This window comes from Carassius gibelio, chromosome B10 (genome assembly GCF_023724105.1).
Source record: "Carassius gibelio isolate Cgi1373 ecotype wild population from Czech Republic chromosome B10, carGib1.2-hapl.c, whole genome shotgun sequence".
Lineage (NCBI taxonomy): Eukaryota > Metazoa > Chordata > Actinopteri > Cypriniformes > Cyprinidae > Carassius > Carassius gibelio.
This window is the reverse complement of record NC_068405.1, coordinates 17,997,529-18,012,663: the sequence shown is the minus strand read 5'-3', so window position 1 is coordinate 18,012,663 and position 15,135 is coordinate 17,997,529. Positions and strand designations below refer to the sequence as shown.

At 35.5% G+C, this 15,135-nt stretch overlaps 1 protein-coding gene across 1 annotated transcript; it reads right to left on the bottom strand.

Moving 5' to 3' along the window:
- Positions 1–4,411: 4,411 nt before the first annotated feature.
- Positions 4,412–13,758, bottom strand: b3glctb (beta 3-glucosyltransferase b). The gene is given in 9 exon segments (XM_052566949.1): positions 4,412–4,488; positions 5,530–5,587; positions 6,045–6,173; positions 7,198–7,261; positions 7,354–7,490; positions 8,198–8,309; positions 8,405–8,457; positions 8,460–8,483; positions 13,606–13,758. Coding segments are annotated over 9 exon segments (807 nt in total).
- Between the last annotated feature and the right edge of the window lie 1,377 nt (positions 13,759–15,135).

Below are 15,135 nucleotides of genomic sequence, written 5' to 3'. Positions count from 1 at the left end.
AAGTAGATTGGAATCTATTGGAATTACTGGTACAACTTTATGTTGCTTTCAGTCCTTTCTCACAGACCGCATTCAATATGTACAATTCAAACTGTTTAAATCAAAATCTACTGTACTTATGTAGTCACTGGTGTTCCACTGGGTTCTGTCTTAGGACCTCTTCTGTTTCTTATCTACCTTTTACCAGTTGGCACCATTTTTAGGAAATATGGTATTCATTTCCAATGTTATGCTGATGACATTCAACTTTATCTGTCTCCTAAACCCTCCTCAAACTTTCTTCCTTCTGCTCCTGTCGAATGCCTTGATGAATTAAAAATTTGGATTTCAAATAATTTTCTCAAATTAAATAGTAAAACATAAATTCTTCTTGTTGGTGCAAAACCCACAATAGACTAGTCAAACATTTTCTCTGTGATAATAAACAATTTTGCCCCGTTCCTCAGTCTAATCAGGTTAAAAGTTTGGGTGTCATCTTCGATAAAACTTTATCTTTTGAAGCTCATATTAACGGTGTAACTCGTTCTGCATTCTTTCACACGAGGAATAGCAATCGTCTGCGTCCTTTCACTGAAGAGTATTGCATCCTCACAATCCTTCTTGTGCATGCTCTTGTAACATCACAAGTTGACTATTGTAATGCTTTGTTTTATGGGCTTCCTTCCAAATCACTTCACAAACTACAGTTGCTACAAAATGCCACTGCTCGAGTTATTACCAAAAGTTCCATCTCTGAACACATCTCTCCTGTTTTAAAAAATTAGCATTGGCTCCCAATGAAATTCTGTGTAAATTGTATAATTTTACTTTTAACTTACAAAGCACTCAACAATTTGGCTCCTTCATATCTCTTACATCTTCTTCAAATACACACACTTTCTCAAATTTTAAGATTGGCTTTAGAGCTTACCTTTGTTCTACCATGCACCCCAGCAACTTCCATGGGGTCACAAACTTTTGGTTATGCAGCCCTTCTTTTATGGAACTCACTTCCTATAGAAGTTTGCAATAGTTCAAGTATTCTGGTCTTTAAATCATCTTACAATGTGTTTGTTTAGACAGGCTTTTATGTGAGTTTGTTGTACTGGCTTTTATTGTTTAATGTTATTGTTTCACCCTGTTTTATGGACTTTGTAAGGTGTCCTTGAGTGCCATGGAATGAAAATGTAAAATGTTATGTAAAATACAATAAAAATGTATAATAATAATAATAATAATAATCCAATCAGTCAAAATGATGGATAAGGATTGTTTGTAGTGCAATCTTTTGATTTGAAATGCAAGTCTTTTTGAGCGGAACTTCCCAAAACCATGGGAAAAAAGGTCGATATGTTTGATTCAAAGGGCATTAATGTGTGCAAGATGTGAATTTATATCGCATTTATTTACAGATGTATATTATGTCACACTTCACACATCTTTAGTAAGTTTTGTATGCGTGAAGATGCTGAAAAAATTGAGTGTGATATGAATTTTTTGAATAACGTGAACAAAATAATTGTTTAAAGTGATATGAAGGTAAGATTGCATTTAACAAAATATATATGGTTAATTTTGATTGCATGGATATTAAAATGCTTCTAGAGTATCAAATTATTAAATTTAATACACAGACTCCATAAGCTCCATCTACAGCTCCTCTCTGGTCTTTGAGTGTGTGCGGTCTTCTCAGATTTGGCACTGTAAACCAGTGTTGGTATATGGCCACAGGGTTGACGTTGCAATGTTTGTGGAAGGAGACTGGGCTCTGTCGTGCCAGAAGCTCTTTTAGATAATCTTGTGTACGAGTCTTTGGTCAGAAATGAGACATTTAATTACACCAACGGTTTCACACAGCTCATAAAGACATAATTGTGACCATATTTTTTCCCATGATGTATATTTGAAATGTATGTCCTTTACTGCCATTCTTAAAATGTCAACAACAACTATGCCTTTTAAAGGTGTATTTGACCCAGTAATTAACATTGTCATAATTTATTTACCCTCATATTGTTAGAATCCCATTTTACTTTTTTCTTCTGTGGAAAAAAAAGAGTAGCTAGCAAAAAAAAAAAGAAGAAGAAAAAAGTCTAAGCTGCTTTTGACATAAAAAGAAAGTGAACTGTAGTCACATTACTGATCAAATGTATGGGGTCAGTAAGTTTACTGTCTTTGAAGGAAATTAAGACTTTAATCAGCATGGACGCATTCAATTGTTCAAAAGTGACAGTGAAGATCTTTATGTTACAGAAAGAAAATACAATTTCAAATAAATGCTTTTCTTTTGAACATTCATCAAAGGATCCTGAAAAATTGTATCTCAGAAAGCACAACTATTTCCAGGTTTGATCATAAAAAAAGTGTTCTTGAGCACAAAATCGGCATTTTTTAATCATTTCTGAAGGATCATGAGACTCTGAGAAATGTAGTAAAGGCATCAGAAAAATCAGGTTTGAATAAACTACATTTTAAAGTATATTAAAAACAAAATAGTTAATAATATACAGTTAATAATACCTCTCAATATTACAGTTTTACTGTGTTTTTGTTACAAACAAAAGGGATTCTTTCAAAATCATCTTATCAACCCCAAAGTTTTGAAAGCTAACATACCGGGTGGCAAGATTTTCTATGAATAACAAAATTTTTTATATAAGCATCTATCATAAGGCTTCAAAAGTCTTGGAACAAACTGCACAGATCACATTTAGAATGATTTTGTGGTGCTTTTTTATCCTTTTTGAGCTTGATGGCCACTTGTCCCCATTTACTTTTACTGTATAAAAGAAAGCAGTGTGAATATTCTTCAAAACGTTTCCTTCCCTAGAAAAACAGGTTTAGGGTTTGGAACAGAATGAGGATGAGTACCTGATTACATCATATTGGGGAAAACTACTTTCATTTACAATCAAATCCATGTAATTTAGGATTAGATAGTAAATTCATTTTATAAATGAGGTTCACGCATTTCAGTTTATTAGCTGCCCTTCTTGGGTGCTAAAAGCATCATTTACAGTTTTTGCTGCTGTAGAGAAGACAACATGTGAGTTGACAGTGTGTGGGTGTGTATGCTATCTGATGGAAAAGTGGGCTGTGTGTGACCGGGAGTCCCAGTGTGGTCAGACACATCCCTATCACCATCTCATCAGGGGCATCCAAACTGTGGCAACTACAGCCACCTGCCAAAATATTCTGCACTGCTACTCTACTGAACACCATCCTGTAAGAATATACAAAGAATGAAACAGTTGGGGCATTGTTTGGTTCACACAGACAATTCAGATACTGAATATTATCACAATTCAGGATCTAACAATGTATCAAGGTCTAAAGTGTCACCTGTGTGACAGTCACACACCATTGTTTTTTTTTTCACAAAGTACCTACATTGTAATGGGAAGCCACCGTCAGCAAATAACACTGCTTCAAGTAAACAGAAAACTACTTAGAACATTTAGTAAGCAGCATACTGTTAGGTCACAAAGATTGCAATGCTAAACATATGAGTACAAAACTATATATTACCACTCTTAAACCAACATCTTCTCAATAGCATTTTCTTAAGTGATGTTTGCTTAAGTTGCTGTAAATATAAGGTTAAGTGGTTGCCATGGAGCAATTCTGCAGTTGCAAAGTGGATTTGAGTGGTTTTTAGCATGCTGTTGTTTGGATTATAGAGTGTACTGGGTGAGGTAGAAGGTTGCTAAAGGATTCGTAGTTGTTTTAATTGTACCTGCATCTCATTTTGGAGGATGCATCATTCTGCATAGGTAATCAAGGATGTCTTATTTAAGAAAAGTAACCATAATAAAAATGACTCCTGGTGAGGTTTAACAAAAATATTATTTCTTTTTTTATTTTGCAATTTAACAGTTACTTTTCTTAAATAAGACTGCTCTAATGATGTATGCAGCCTTCAAATGTGAAGGTGTTAGTTGCTAGTTCTTTACTATGTGGTTGATAAGGACATGAACATGTCAACATAAATCCAGTAACTTTATTTATTTATTGTCCTTTTCTACCCATCCACCTTTTTGGCCTGTCCTGTCCTAATTGCTATTTGGGCAGATATGCAAATTTGGATGAAAACACAATATATTAAAATAAAAGCAATACATTTTTAGTTGACAGATTAATAAAAAAAAAGACTTGAGAACTTGAACATGTATACCAATGTTATCCATCAACCCTGTTTACATCACATTTTTTTTCCATTTAAAGAGATTAGAACTATTTTATATACTTCATTTAAACGTAATCCTTTTAAGAAGTGACCTCTATAAAAGTCTCCTGTTTACTCCTCTGTGTAGCATTGTCCTAAACTTGTCAGTTGCAATGCTCTTAAAACATCAAACCAGTAAACAACTGATAATAAAAATACCAGCATTCAATTCTGTTACTGAGAGGCACCTTGTAGTTTTACGACTGCCTACAAATCTTTCCACAACCCGAGGAATCCATCCATACAAAGAAAACAACAAAAATAAGTTTGTTTAACTAAAGGAACTATGAAGATACATTAGAGCATACAGTTTAAGATAGCATTACATTTGAGATTATAACATCCATCTGAAAGGGCAAAAAGAAATATAGATAAAAATCAATAAATCATATGAAGTTAACTTCACGAAAAATATATCCTGCTGTGAATTTGCAGATGTTTTACCAACACAGATAGTATGATCTTTGTAGCCACACACAAAATGTTGTAGCATTAAATGCTGCCTGGAAAGTTTGATAAAATCAAACTCTGAACATAATCATGCAAATCGGTGCAATTACGGCTGACCAGCGGCAAAATGGAATCTCTCCTCGAATATAAAACAGCATTTATTCATGTCCTATTATACAGTATAGAGAGACCAAAGAAGGGGAATGAGGAGAGAGTTGTCCTTGTGAGTACAATATTTCTGAAAAGAAAAACTCTGTGTGGCAACAATCAACAAAATCAATTCATTGTCACTTACAGACATCACGTGTGGGCCGAGGGACGACGCGACTGACGGCTGTAATTATTCCCTTTTATTATTTTCTATCTGTAAAGCATGTCTCGGTGGGCTCTTTTGCTGATTTGCAGGCTTTACTTTTTAAACCAAGACTAAAGGATCCAACCCCTCATAAATCTAAACTAATTACAAGCTACGATAAATAAAACATGCAGTTATCAATATTTATAAGAAGCAAAGATTTCATGCCAATGAAAACGCAGAGGTGAAGTGTGTAATTTATGCATAATAACCATCAACTCAATGAAAAATATCATTTATTTTACGGTTCAACATAGTTAATAATGCAAACTAAATGCTATATCTCATGGTAACATTAACAATTATAGTTTTATTACTATTATTCCTAGTATTAGCTACTATTATTAATCGTATATTGTTAGATGCAAAAATTAACATTAAACAAAATGTATAAATAATAAACTTCTGGTCATTATAAGTTTGTTACCTAAAAAGCCCTGACTTCACCTTTAAAGTTTGGTTAGTTATGATCAAATCACTGTTTTTATCTATTTCTGGAGAACAGGCTGACTACACCCACGTCTATCTCCATGAAATCTTTGACATGTTTTACCAGCAACAAAGATGTCAGGGTTTCCCTATGAAGAACATAACAGATATTTAAAGCAGTTAGCTGTCTGCTACCACTCTGGGAGTTACAGTATTTGGGTCAAAACCAAAGTACCTCTTGTTCCAACTTTAAGATCTAGTCCAGGACTTAGGACCATTAAGTTATTACAGAATGTCTGTGTGTCAGCTTTGAGGGGACACTTAGTATAAGGTGGCTTATTTCGAGGAATCTGAACTTATATGCCTTTGATTATCACAAGAACAGCATGTGTGAAAAAGCCACAAGCAGGAATTTGGCGTTCACATTTGAAGATTGTCATTTATTAGGGCATTAGTGACTGTGAGATATTAATACGCCTTGACTTTCTCTTGGCAGTCTCTTCTGAACAGAACGATTTGTCATAGTTTCATTCATTTACATGGCTGAGAGCTTGCATAAATCTCTCTGAACAATTGGTGAGGTCCGTTAGCATTTCTAGTACTTACACATGCAGACAAGGTGTTGATGGACGTAGCACAATCTCCTGTAGAGGACAAGCTGTGTAGCTCTGAGCAAAACTCGTTCACCGCAGTCAAAGCAGGACCTCTCCCTTCCTCCCAAATGTAGAGGGAAATCTGAAACATCACTAAAAGAAGCAAAGCATGACTTCTTCTAGGAATCAATGACTATTAAATGTTGCACTTAAGAAACAAAGTTCAAATAAAACAAAGAACTAAGCACTTCAGAAATCAAGGAAAGAGAGAATATCTTGCAAATAGTTCACCCTAAAATGAAGAGTCACAGTAATATGAATTTAAATAACAGATTTGCAAGGAATAATTAATTAAGGAACTTATGTATTGTTTTATAGTGGCTTTATGTAACTTGTGAGCTTCTGGTCACTATTTACTTCCATCGATTGGAAAAGAGCAGCATGAACGTTCTGCTAAACATCATCTTTTTGTGGTCTATGGAAGAGAAGAATCGGACGGATTTGGAAGGACTTGACCAGTAAGTAAACGACAACAGGATTTTCGTTTTGGGAGAACTATACCTTTAAGAACAAGACAGATGCCAGTCGGTAAGACCAGAGCGTTTTGAGCAGACTCTTAAGAGTACTGCATCAATAGAAATCACAAAAGTAGCACTGAGAGTTCTCGCCGGAACATACAGTCTCATTTTTATCAGTGAGGAAGAGGAGTCATGGCAAGAGAAAAGGAGGGAGACCGTCTTTCAATGTCAAAAAATTCTAAACCCTTTAATGATGACAGCTCCTGTGTGAAATCAATGAGGATTAATAAATACACAGATATTCCCGTAGGCAGATGGACGCATTATTTCAACAGGAGATGCCAGACACTTTGAATTGAGATGTGACACCACGGGAGACTATAGAGAAAGTGTATTATATTAGCTCAGAAGAGATAAGACGATACATCTGGAAAGAGGTAAAGACTCTGTGTCTGGGTTATTTTGGAAAACTAAATTTTTTTAAAGATGCTTTGTGGCAGGTGCATTAGAGCAATTTCCGTTACAAATATTCATATTTATTGTAAAACACCAAGCACTTCCACCGCAAGATAAAGAATATTTGCCAAACCAACAGATATCTCTAGGGCATTTGTACAGAACACTTAAATATCTTCCGATCTTTCTCACGTCACGTTGAAGGTCAGTTGTGAAATCTGATTTGGGCGGCTCATAATTCACACGTTCTGCAGTTCTGAGATACCAGATCAAATGATATCTGTATTAAAAGTGCAAAGCAACAGTCTGCAGCAGAGGTACGCAAGAAGCACAGAGATGAAATCTGACCGCTTAGCCACGGGGCAACTGAGGGCCCAGCCAGCAATGAAGTCAGGATAAGTGAAGCTGTAGGGGTCCTCTGAGAAAGCATAGTGGTGGATAATTGTTGCTTCATCATCATGGAGGGGTCTGCCCAGAAACCACTCCTATGGAGAAAAGACACTGGGGTAAGAAACAGCAGGCTTTGGATGCATTTGCAAAGTGCTGTTTCAAGTCCGCAGGAGTTTTTATGTTTTGTGTTGACCTATCTACTTGTTCTCCAGGGATTGTTAGTTCAGGAGAAGGCCTATATAGCAATATCCAAGATGTTGTGGCATAAAAGTTTGTTTTATGTTCAGTGGCGATGAAAGTCAAAGGAATTTTTAAACAGGGAGGACAGAACAGCCAATCCTGCTTAATTTGTGTGCAAGATCCAAGCAGTTGCACGTAAGACCCAAATCTGTAATGCCCTCGCATAATTTTACTAACATAATGTTTGGGTCTCTTAAGGAAAAAAAACAGTACAGGTAACATTTCACATAATTAAGAAACAATTTATGAGAGGATAGGCCCTTAAGGGCTTCCTCGCAGCTTCTTATGATGGGATGTCTGAAATTAAAGTGACAGAGAAGTTTAAATGTTGCGTGTCCACAGAGAGAAAAGTACATTTGGTCGAGAAAGTTTTGCACACCCAGTCTCAGTGACATCATTTATGATCAGTCAGTCAACTTAATCAGTGACATGCTCTCTTTGCTTTCCTGATTCAAATACAACGATTGTTGCTATAAGAGAGCCACAGTAAACAAGCCATGAAATCTTGATATATAACTTTTGCAGTAACAACAGGTGAAAGTTTGAAAAGTCTGCAGCTCACCTTTCATGTCTTGAATTTGCTTAGCACCTGCAGAAGGTTGTATAAGTTCAGGCTGGTCTCTTCTTCCAAAAACACAAACCATGAAGATGTTTCAATAAAAACAGATGCATAAAATGTGTTTAAGACAACTTCTTGAATCAACACTCGTAATTCCGACACGTCGAGAGGTGGAGTACATTCTTTGTTGTGCATATTTTTGAGTTTTACCGTGGCAGTGCCAGAAGAATGCTGCACTTCCCATCATAGCCTGACAACTTGTGTGAATGAGCACAACATCTGGTAAACTCTGCTATACAGCACAGAATCTGGTAACATCTCAAACGAACGACACCCATTTAAAGGGTTTTTGCTCAGTCTTATTCATAACTCAATGCATTCTATAACAGGAGACATAAGACATTATATTAAGTCTTATATCAAATATTTTTAAGTAAACATTAACAACTCCAAATGACATCAAAAGTAACTACTAGCAATTCAGAAGTTTAGGGATTATGGCTCTACTACACTAGTTTGAACTTCATGGAGAAAGGTCAAGGAATGCCCATTTTAAATGAGAAGAGGTAGGAGTAACTGGACGCTAGAGTGTACCTGTATGTACCAAATGTACTTGGAACACCAAAACATTTCAATGATGAATGTGATAGCAGAGAGTTGGAGGTTATTCAGAATGTGCTGGAAAATTAAACAGATGGAAGATCAAAAATTCAGCATTTGGGAGTTGAGTTGAGTAAAGATGATGTGTGTACTGTAATTTATGCATTCCAAAAGAATTTCAAAAACTATAGCCCTGTAAGACTTGAAGAACCTGAGACTCTTTGATCTTCTGAGATACGAACAATAAAACAGTGTATTAACATTCAGACATCTGTTCCCACATCTCAATGAAAGAAGATGCGGGGAAACTCCTTTCTCACTTATACATTGTTCCTTTTCATCCACTTCCTTCCCCTCACCTATCCTTCCCTTCACTCGGCTCAGTCTGAATGATAAACAGCTAAATATAACATTTGACATGAATGCAAGTGATATTCACAGTCATGTTTGGTATCATTGAATTGTCTCTGGTACAGGTGCAATGGTCTCAATACAAGTAGTAGACTAAAAGGTAATGCAGATCCTAAGAGTTTAGAGATATTTTGCTTATTGTAGAGCTAGAGTTTTTCATACAAATTACCATCTGTCCCCAAAAGGTGTAAACTATCCACATCTAGGCCTTGATAAATGCAGATTCCAATTAGTAGTCACCAGTGGCATAGCAAGTCAGCTTTGGGCCCATATGCAAAAAATAATAATAATAATAATAATTGTCAGAAAATGAAATTGACGATCCTGACTCGCCATCTCCTCACTGGACATGTCTTGAGAAATGAATCTTTACAAATCACATAATGAAGTAGTTTTAGTTTTTGATTTTAATAATTTAATTTTAAAGTAATAATTTGAATATTTCTATAAATATATGTATTCAACATGTCTGTGAAGCAAGTATATGCTGAGTTTCGACTCGCTTTTGTGAAGTGCTCCTACTCAAGACTCAAGTTTGAAAGTGAAAGGACATTCAGCCAAGTATAATGACCCATACTCAGAATTTGTGCTCTGCATTTAACCCATCCGAAGTGCACACACACAGAGCAGTGAACACACACACACACACACACACTGTGAACACACACCCGGAGCAGTGGGCAGCCATTTATGCTGCGGCGCCCGGGGAGCAGTTGGGGGTTCGATGCCTTGCTCAAGGGCACCTAAGTCGTGGTATTGAAGGTGGAGAGAGAACTGTACATGCACTCCCCCCACCCACAATTCCTGCCGGCCCAGGACTCAAACTCACAACCTTTCGATTGGGAGTCCAACCCTCTAACCATTAGGCCACGACTTCCCTGACCCTTTGTTTTCTTTATTTTACAAAAGCACAGCGTTTTGTTGATAATGAGAGCGCACACAAATAAAAATAGACCCTTTACAGTTTTGAATGATTGATTACTCTTACATTTGAGAGCAAAAACGACGGCGTATTTTAAGTTGTTTTCACTGTTATGAATAAAAATGTAAGTGATTCTGTTATTGATGTTTCCTTTCTTACAAACAATTGAATATACACCTAACAGCACACATTTATCTAGGTTAAATGTTCAAATCTTACGCACTGTTTGTTTGGGGTGGACACTCGGGCTGTTTGGGCCCCAGGCAAAAAAATATATAATTTTGTAACAAAATATTTTTTTAACAAATGTAATTTAACTCCATTTATTAATGTTTTTACTTCACATTTGTGCCATTTTTGGAGGATTTATTATTTTAATTTATATAATATTATATTAATATATATATATATATATATATATATATATATATATATATATATATATATATATATATATATATAATTTTTTTTTTTACAAAAACAGCTTTTTATTAGGTCCTAATGTTTAGAATTCCTAATTTAAAATAATGTTGATCAAATGGCCAATATGCAACAATTTAATGCAAAATTGTTTCAATCTATTTAAAAATAAACACTTTTAAAATAAAAATAAAAAAACATGAAATTTTATCTACAGCCTAGATGGCTCTAGAGCAGTACTCAGTGACTTATATGCCATTTCTACATAGGTAGTAGGTACAGATCTTTCCAGAAGTTTTTTGTGTGTGTGTGTGTGTGTTTTACCTCGATCGTGGGCATGGTAGTGGTGACCCCTTCAATTTTTGTGTTATCTGCATTGTAACATTTTGACAATTTTTTGATAAATTATGTAACAAAAAAATAAAAAAAATTTATAGTCTCCCATTAATCTCTACGAGTGAATTTTCTATTTTGTGGTCTGATTTGTGGTGGATGTAATGATTGTTATTTGATGCTGAATAATTTGTGGAATTATAAATTTGCCCAGCTCACTCAAATGTACATGAATCTGGATTATTATTGTAGTTTGAGTGAGCGAGCATGTGCCCATGACTAATCTGTTGCATAAAATATGGCAAAATCACTTCCATATTAGAACATATTGTGCAACCTCACTATTCACTCCTCTCACTCTCTAGATTTGTGTCTTGTCTGAGAGCATCTGCAGCAAAATTGTCAAATAATGCAAAGTGTTCCATTATGAATACCAGTAAAAACAAAAGTTTTTTAAGCATGTGAATGAAGCATTGTTTGCAAACAGGTTTCCAGAGCAATGTCTTAGCTCCTTTTTCCTTCTTTGATGCAACTCAACCTACGGATGGCTTACTTATAGCTTTCTCTGCATTATTAAGGTGCAGCAAAAAATGCACACATCACCCTTAGCATAAGAAAGAGACTATATTTCAAAACATACTGAAGAACACTTAAAAAGTTTAAGTTAAATTTAAATCTCTAATGCTGAAATCTACTTCATGAGGATTTGAGTTAATGAATGACACCTGAATGTCATTGTTACATGTTGATCTTTTTTATTCTGATCTTTGAAGGCTCCCAGACAGCTGCATTTTTTTAAAGAGTGACAAAAGTAGTGTTGTTGCCCATCTAAAGTGCCAGTTATACTGCCAAAAGCCTGAAGATGATTATGACAGAACCTGAAGAGAAAGAAAACAATGAGGAAAGAAGTCAGGCCTTTTGAATTTATACACGGGAAACACTTCCCAGAAGTGGTTTCTACTGCCAAGTCACATCCAGTCATAGGGCTTTTAGTTATCATAGGTTCTCGCCCCAGCACATGGTGGTTAATGAGCAAGGCTGATATTTCAGACAAGGTGATGTTTGGGAAACATGTTCCACATGCTGTAGCACTGAGATGCAAACTGAAGTGTTAGCACCTTCCTGTCAACAGCTCCAATCCTCGAAAGAAATCTTGATGAAAAAAAAAAATGTCAAGATAAACCAACCTGAAACAACCTCACCTGACAAAATAAAAGGCATAACAAAATCCTTACCTAAGGCTCTGGTAGCAATAGCACTTTTTGCAAATATGTTTTTACAATATAAGTCTGTCTATCTGTCTGTAATTGTATTCCTGTAAATTCTTAATACATTATAATATTTCAATATTAATTACTACTAAAGTTGTAGATTATTACATTTCAGGTTTGGGGGAAACTTATTGCATTAAACAATTATGCCATATTTCAAGCACGTACTTTGCGATGATTAATTAAACAAATTAAAGCTGTTCAAGTAAACAAACATTTCCAGCCCATTGAGGATTATTCCAAATTAACTACAGCCATGGCCAAAAGTTTTGAGAATGACACAAATATTAATTTTCACAAAGTCTTCTGCCTGTTTTTATAATTGAAATGTGCATATACTCCAGAATGTTATAAAGAGTGATCAGATGAATTGCAATTAATTTCAAAGTCCCTCTTCGCCATGAAAATGAACTTAATCCCAAAAACATTTCCACTAAATTACAGCCTTTCCACAAAAGGAGCAGCTGGCATCATGTCAGTGATTCTCTCATTAACACAGATGAGAGTGTTGATGGGGACAAGCATCACTCTGACATGCTGACTGAGATAGTTTGGGGGCATCTGGAATAAAGCTTGTCCGGAGAAGAAAATCTAAGCGCTTCCATCAGTCCTGTGTCATGCCAACAGCAAAGCATCCTGAAACCATTCATGTGTGGGGTTGCTTCTCCACCAAGGGAGTGAGCTCAGTCACAATTTTGCATAAGAACACAGCCATGAATAAAGAATTGTGCAAAAACAACCTCAGAGAGCAACTGCTCCCAACCATCCAAGAACAGTTTGGTAATGAACAATGCCTTTTCCAGCATGATGAAGAACCTTGCCATAAAGCAAACGTGATAATTAAGGGACTCGAGGAACAAAACATTGACATTTTGGGCCTATGACAAGGAAACTGTACAGACCTTCATCCCATTGAGGACTATTTTAGGACTGAAACAACAGTGCCATCACGTGGCCAGAAAATCAAGAATCTGATAAACAAAAACCATAAACAAAAAGGTTTTAATTATATTGTACACTGCAAAGATGGCTCTGAAGTGCTTATTAAGTGGTGATTATTACAAGTGTCTTTTCACTGCTACTTACTGGTGACATCAATTCATTTCCACAGCAATTACAGCTATACTTTGACACATGGGAGTCTGAGATGGATCTGAGCAGGCATAATTTAGTCTGACTTTTATGTGGCTAAAGATCAATACACCTTTTTTTTTTTTTTTTTTTTTGGTAAATCAAGGAATTGAAATTCAAGATTATCATTTAGCATTGTATATCTACCATATTGATGAAAACAAATAATAATAACATTAAATTTACTGCAATATAAATAATTATTAATGAACATAAGCATACAGTATCTTTACCAAAGCATTTAAAACTTTTTAAGTTGGCTAAATGAAACCAAAACTGAATTTTACAGATTTACTTTTACATAGAGTACAATGTAAAACTACCTGCTTTAAGGTTTGAGCCTGATGGGGAAGCGATGTTCTTCATTGTTCAGCCCCGTGGGTGTGATATGAGTTTTTTAGGCTCCGTATCACAAAAACCACATCCCACGCCTCTACCAAAGAAGACGATAAAAGGGAGGACAAAACTGACTTCATAGCGCCTAGCAGAGTCAATACATTTTTCATATGCCTCAATTTGATCTCAGATAATCTCTTTGATATTACAAGATTTGTAACCTTTCAAATTATATAACAGAAAACATTAAATCTGAAGATGTTTGAATCTATTTAGGTGTAAATGCAGGTAATTACATCCTGCTATAATTACATGTGATTCTGTTTATTGCATGTGATTATAGAAAGTGATTATTTCACTTCAGTGATCAGAAAGAAGAAGCCACTCAGCAGTAAATTGGTTTACATTTGTGGATCACTTCTAACTTGTTTCTGTGAGAGACAATATGAAGCATAAATGTTTCATTCAGTTTAACTCTTAATAATGTACCTGCATTCTGTACACAGCCACACACACCTGTTGGTTGTAACTCATCAAGCTAATCAAAGTATTCAGGACTATTTAAAAATAATGAACAGGTGTGTTGGATAAGGGATGGAAGTAAACTATGAAGATCACAGGCCCTTCAGGAATGTAGTTGACTAGCCCTGCCCTATAATATCCCCCTACCCCTAAACCTACCCCTCACAAAAAACTTTTGACATTTTTAATAAAACATTATTTAGTACGGTCTCAGCTATTTTAATTATTAAAGGGGTCACTTTTATTCTTGCTTTTGCCACTGCTGTCATGTTGTGGAGATGCTGTGTGTTTTGTTGTGAATGTGAAACTACTTTGTTTGACCTTCCAAAAGAGCACACAACTAGAAATCAGTGGTTAAGTTGTATTTACAACTCTGTTCCTGAACAGCTCAACCCAAATATTCAGATGTAGGCAACGCATTTTACGGAGGATGAGGACTGTTTCCTTGGAGAGTAGCCTACAATGTCGGTGTCTGTTTCTATAAAGTGGGGCAATTCCAACTTTCTAAGTACAGTTTGGTGCTTCTGACTCACAGTCTGTAAGTACGTCTGTATATTTAAAGAATTTGCCACTGACTATTCAAACGCTAGTTTTGAGCAGTGTAGAGTAGCACTTTTCCAATCACAAATGTAGACATGGTTTTACATTTAAAAAAGACAGTACAAGTTATTATAATCAGTAATTATGTCCCCACTGGATAAACAAATGACTCATGTCATTTATAATGGCTTTTATTGTTTTTGCCTCAGGACACACAGCATCACGGTATGGTAAGGGGAATAACATCTTCGTCACATGCTTGAGATCTTTGGCCAATCACAACACACTGGATAGCTGGCCAATCAGTGTACACCTTGCTTTTCAGAACAATGAGCTCTGTAAAAATTGACACATTTCAGAAAGGCGGGGCATAGATGTACATTATGTACATTATTTATTTTTTTTTTACTTTAAACCGCATAAACATATTGAATTAAATATCAAATACACAAAAT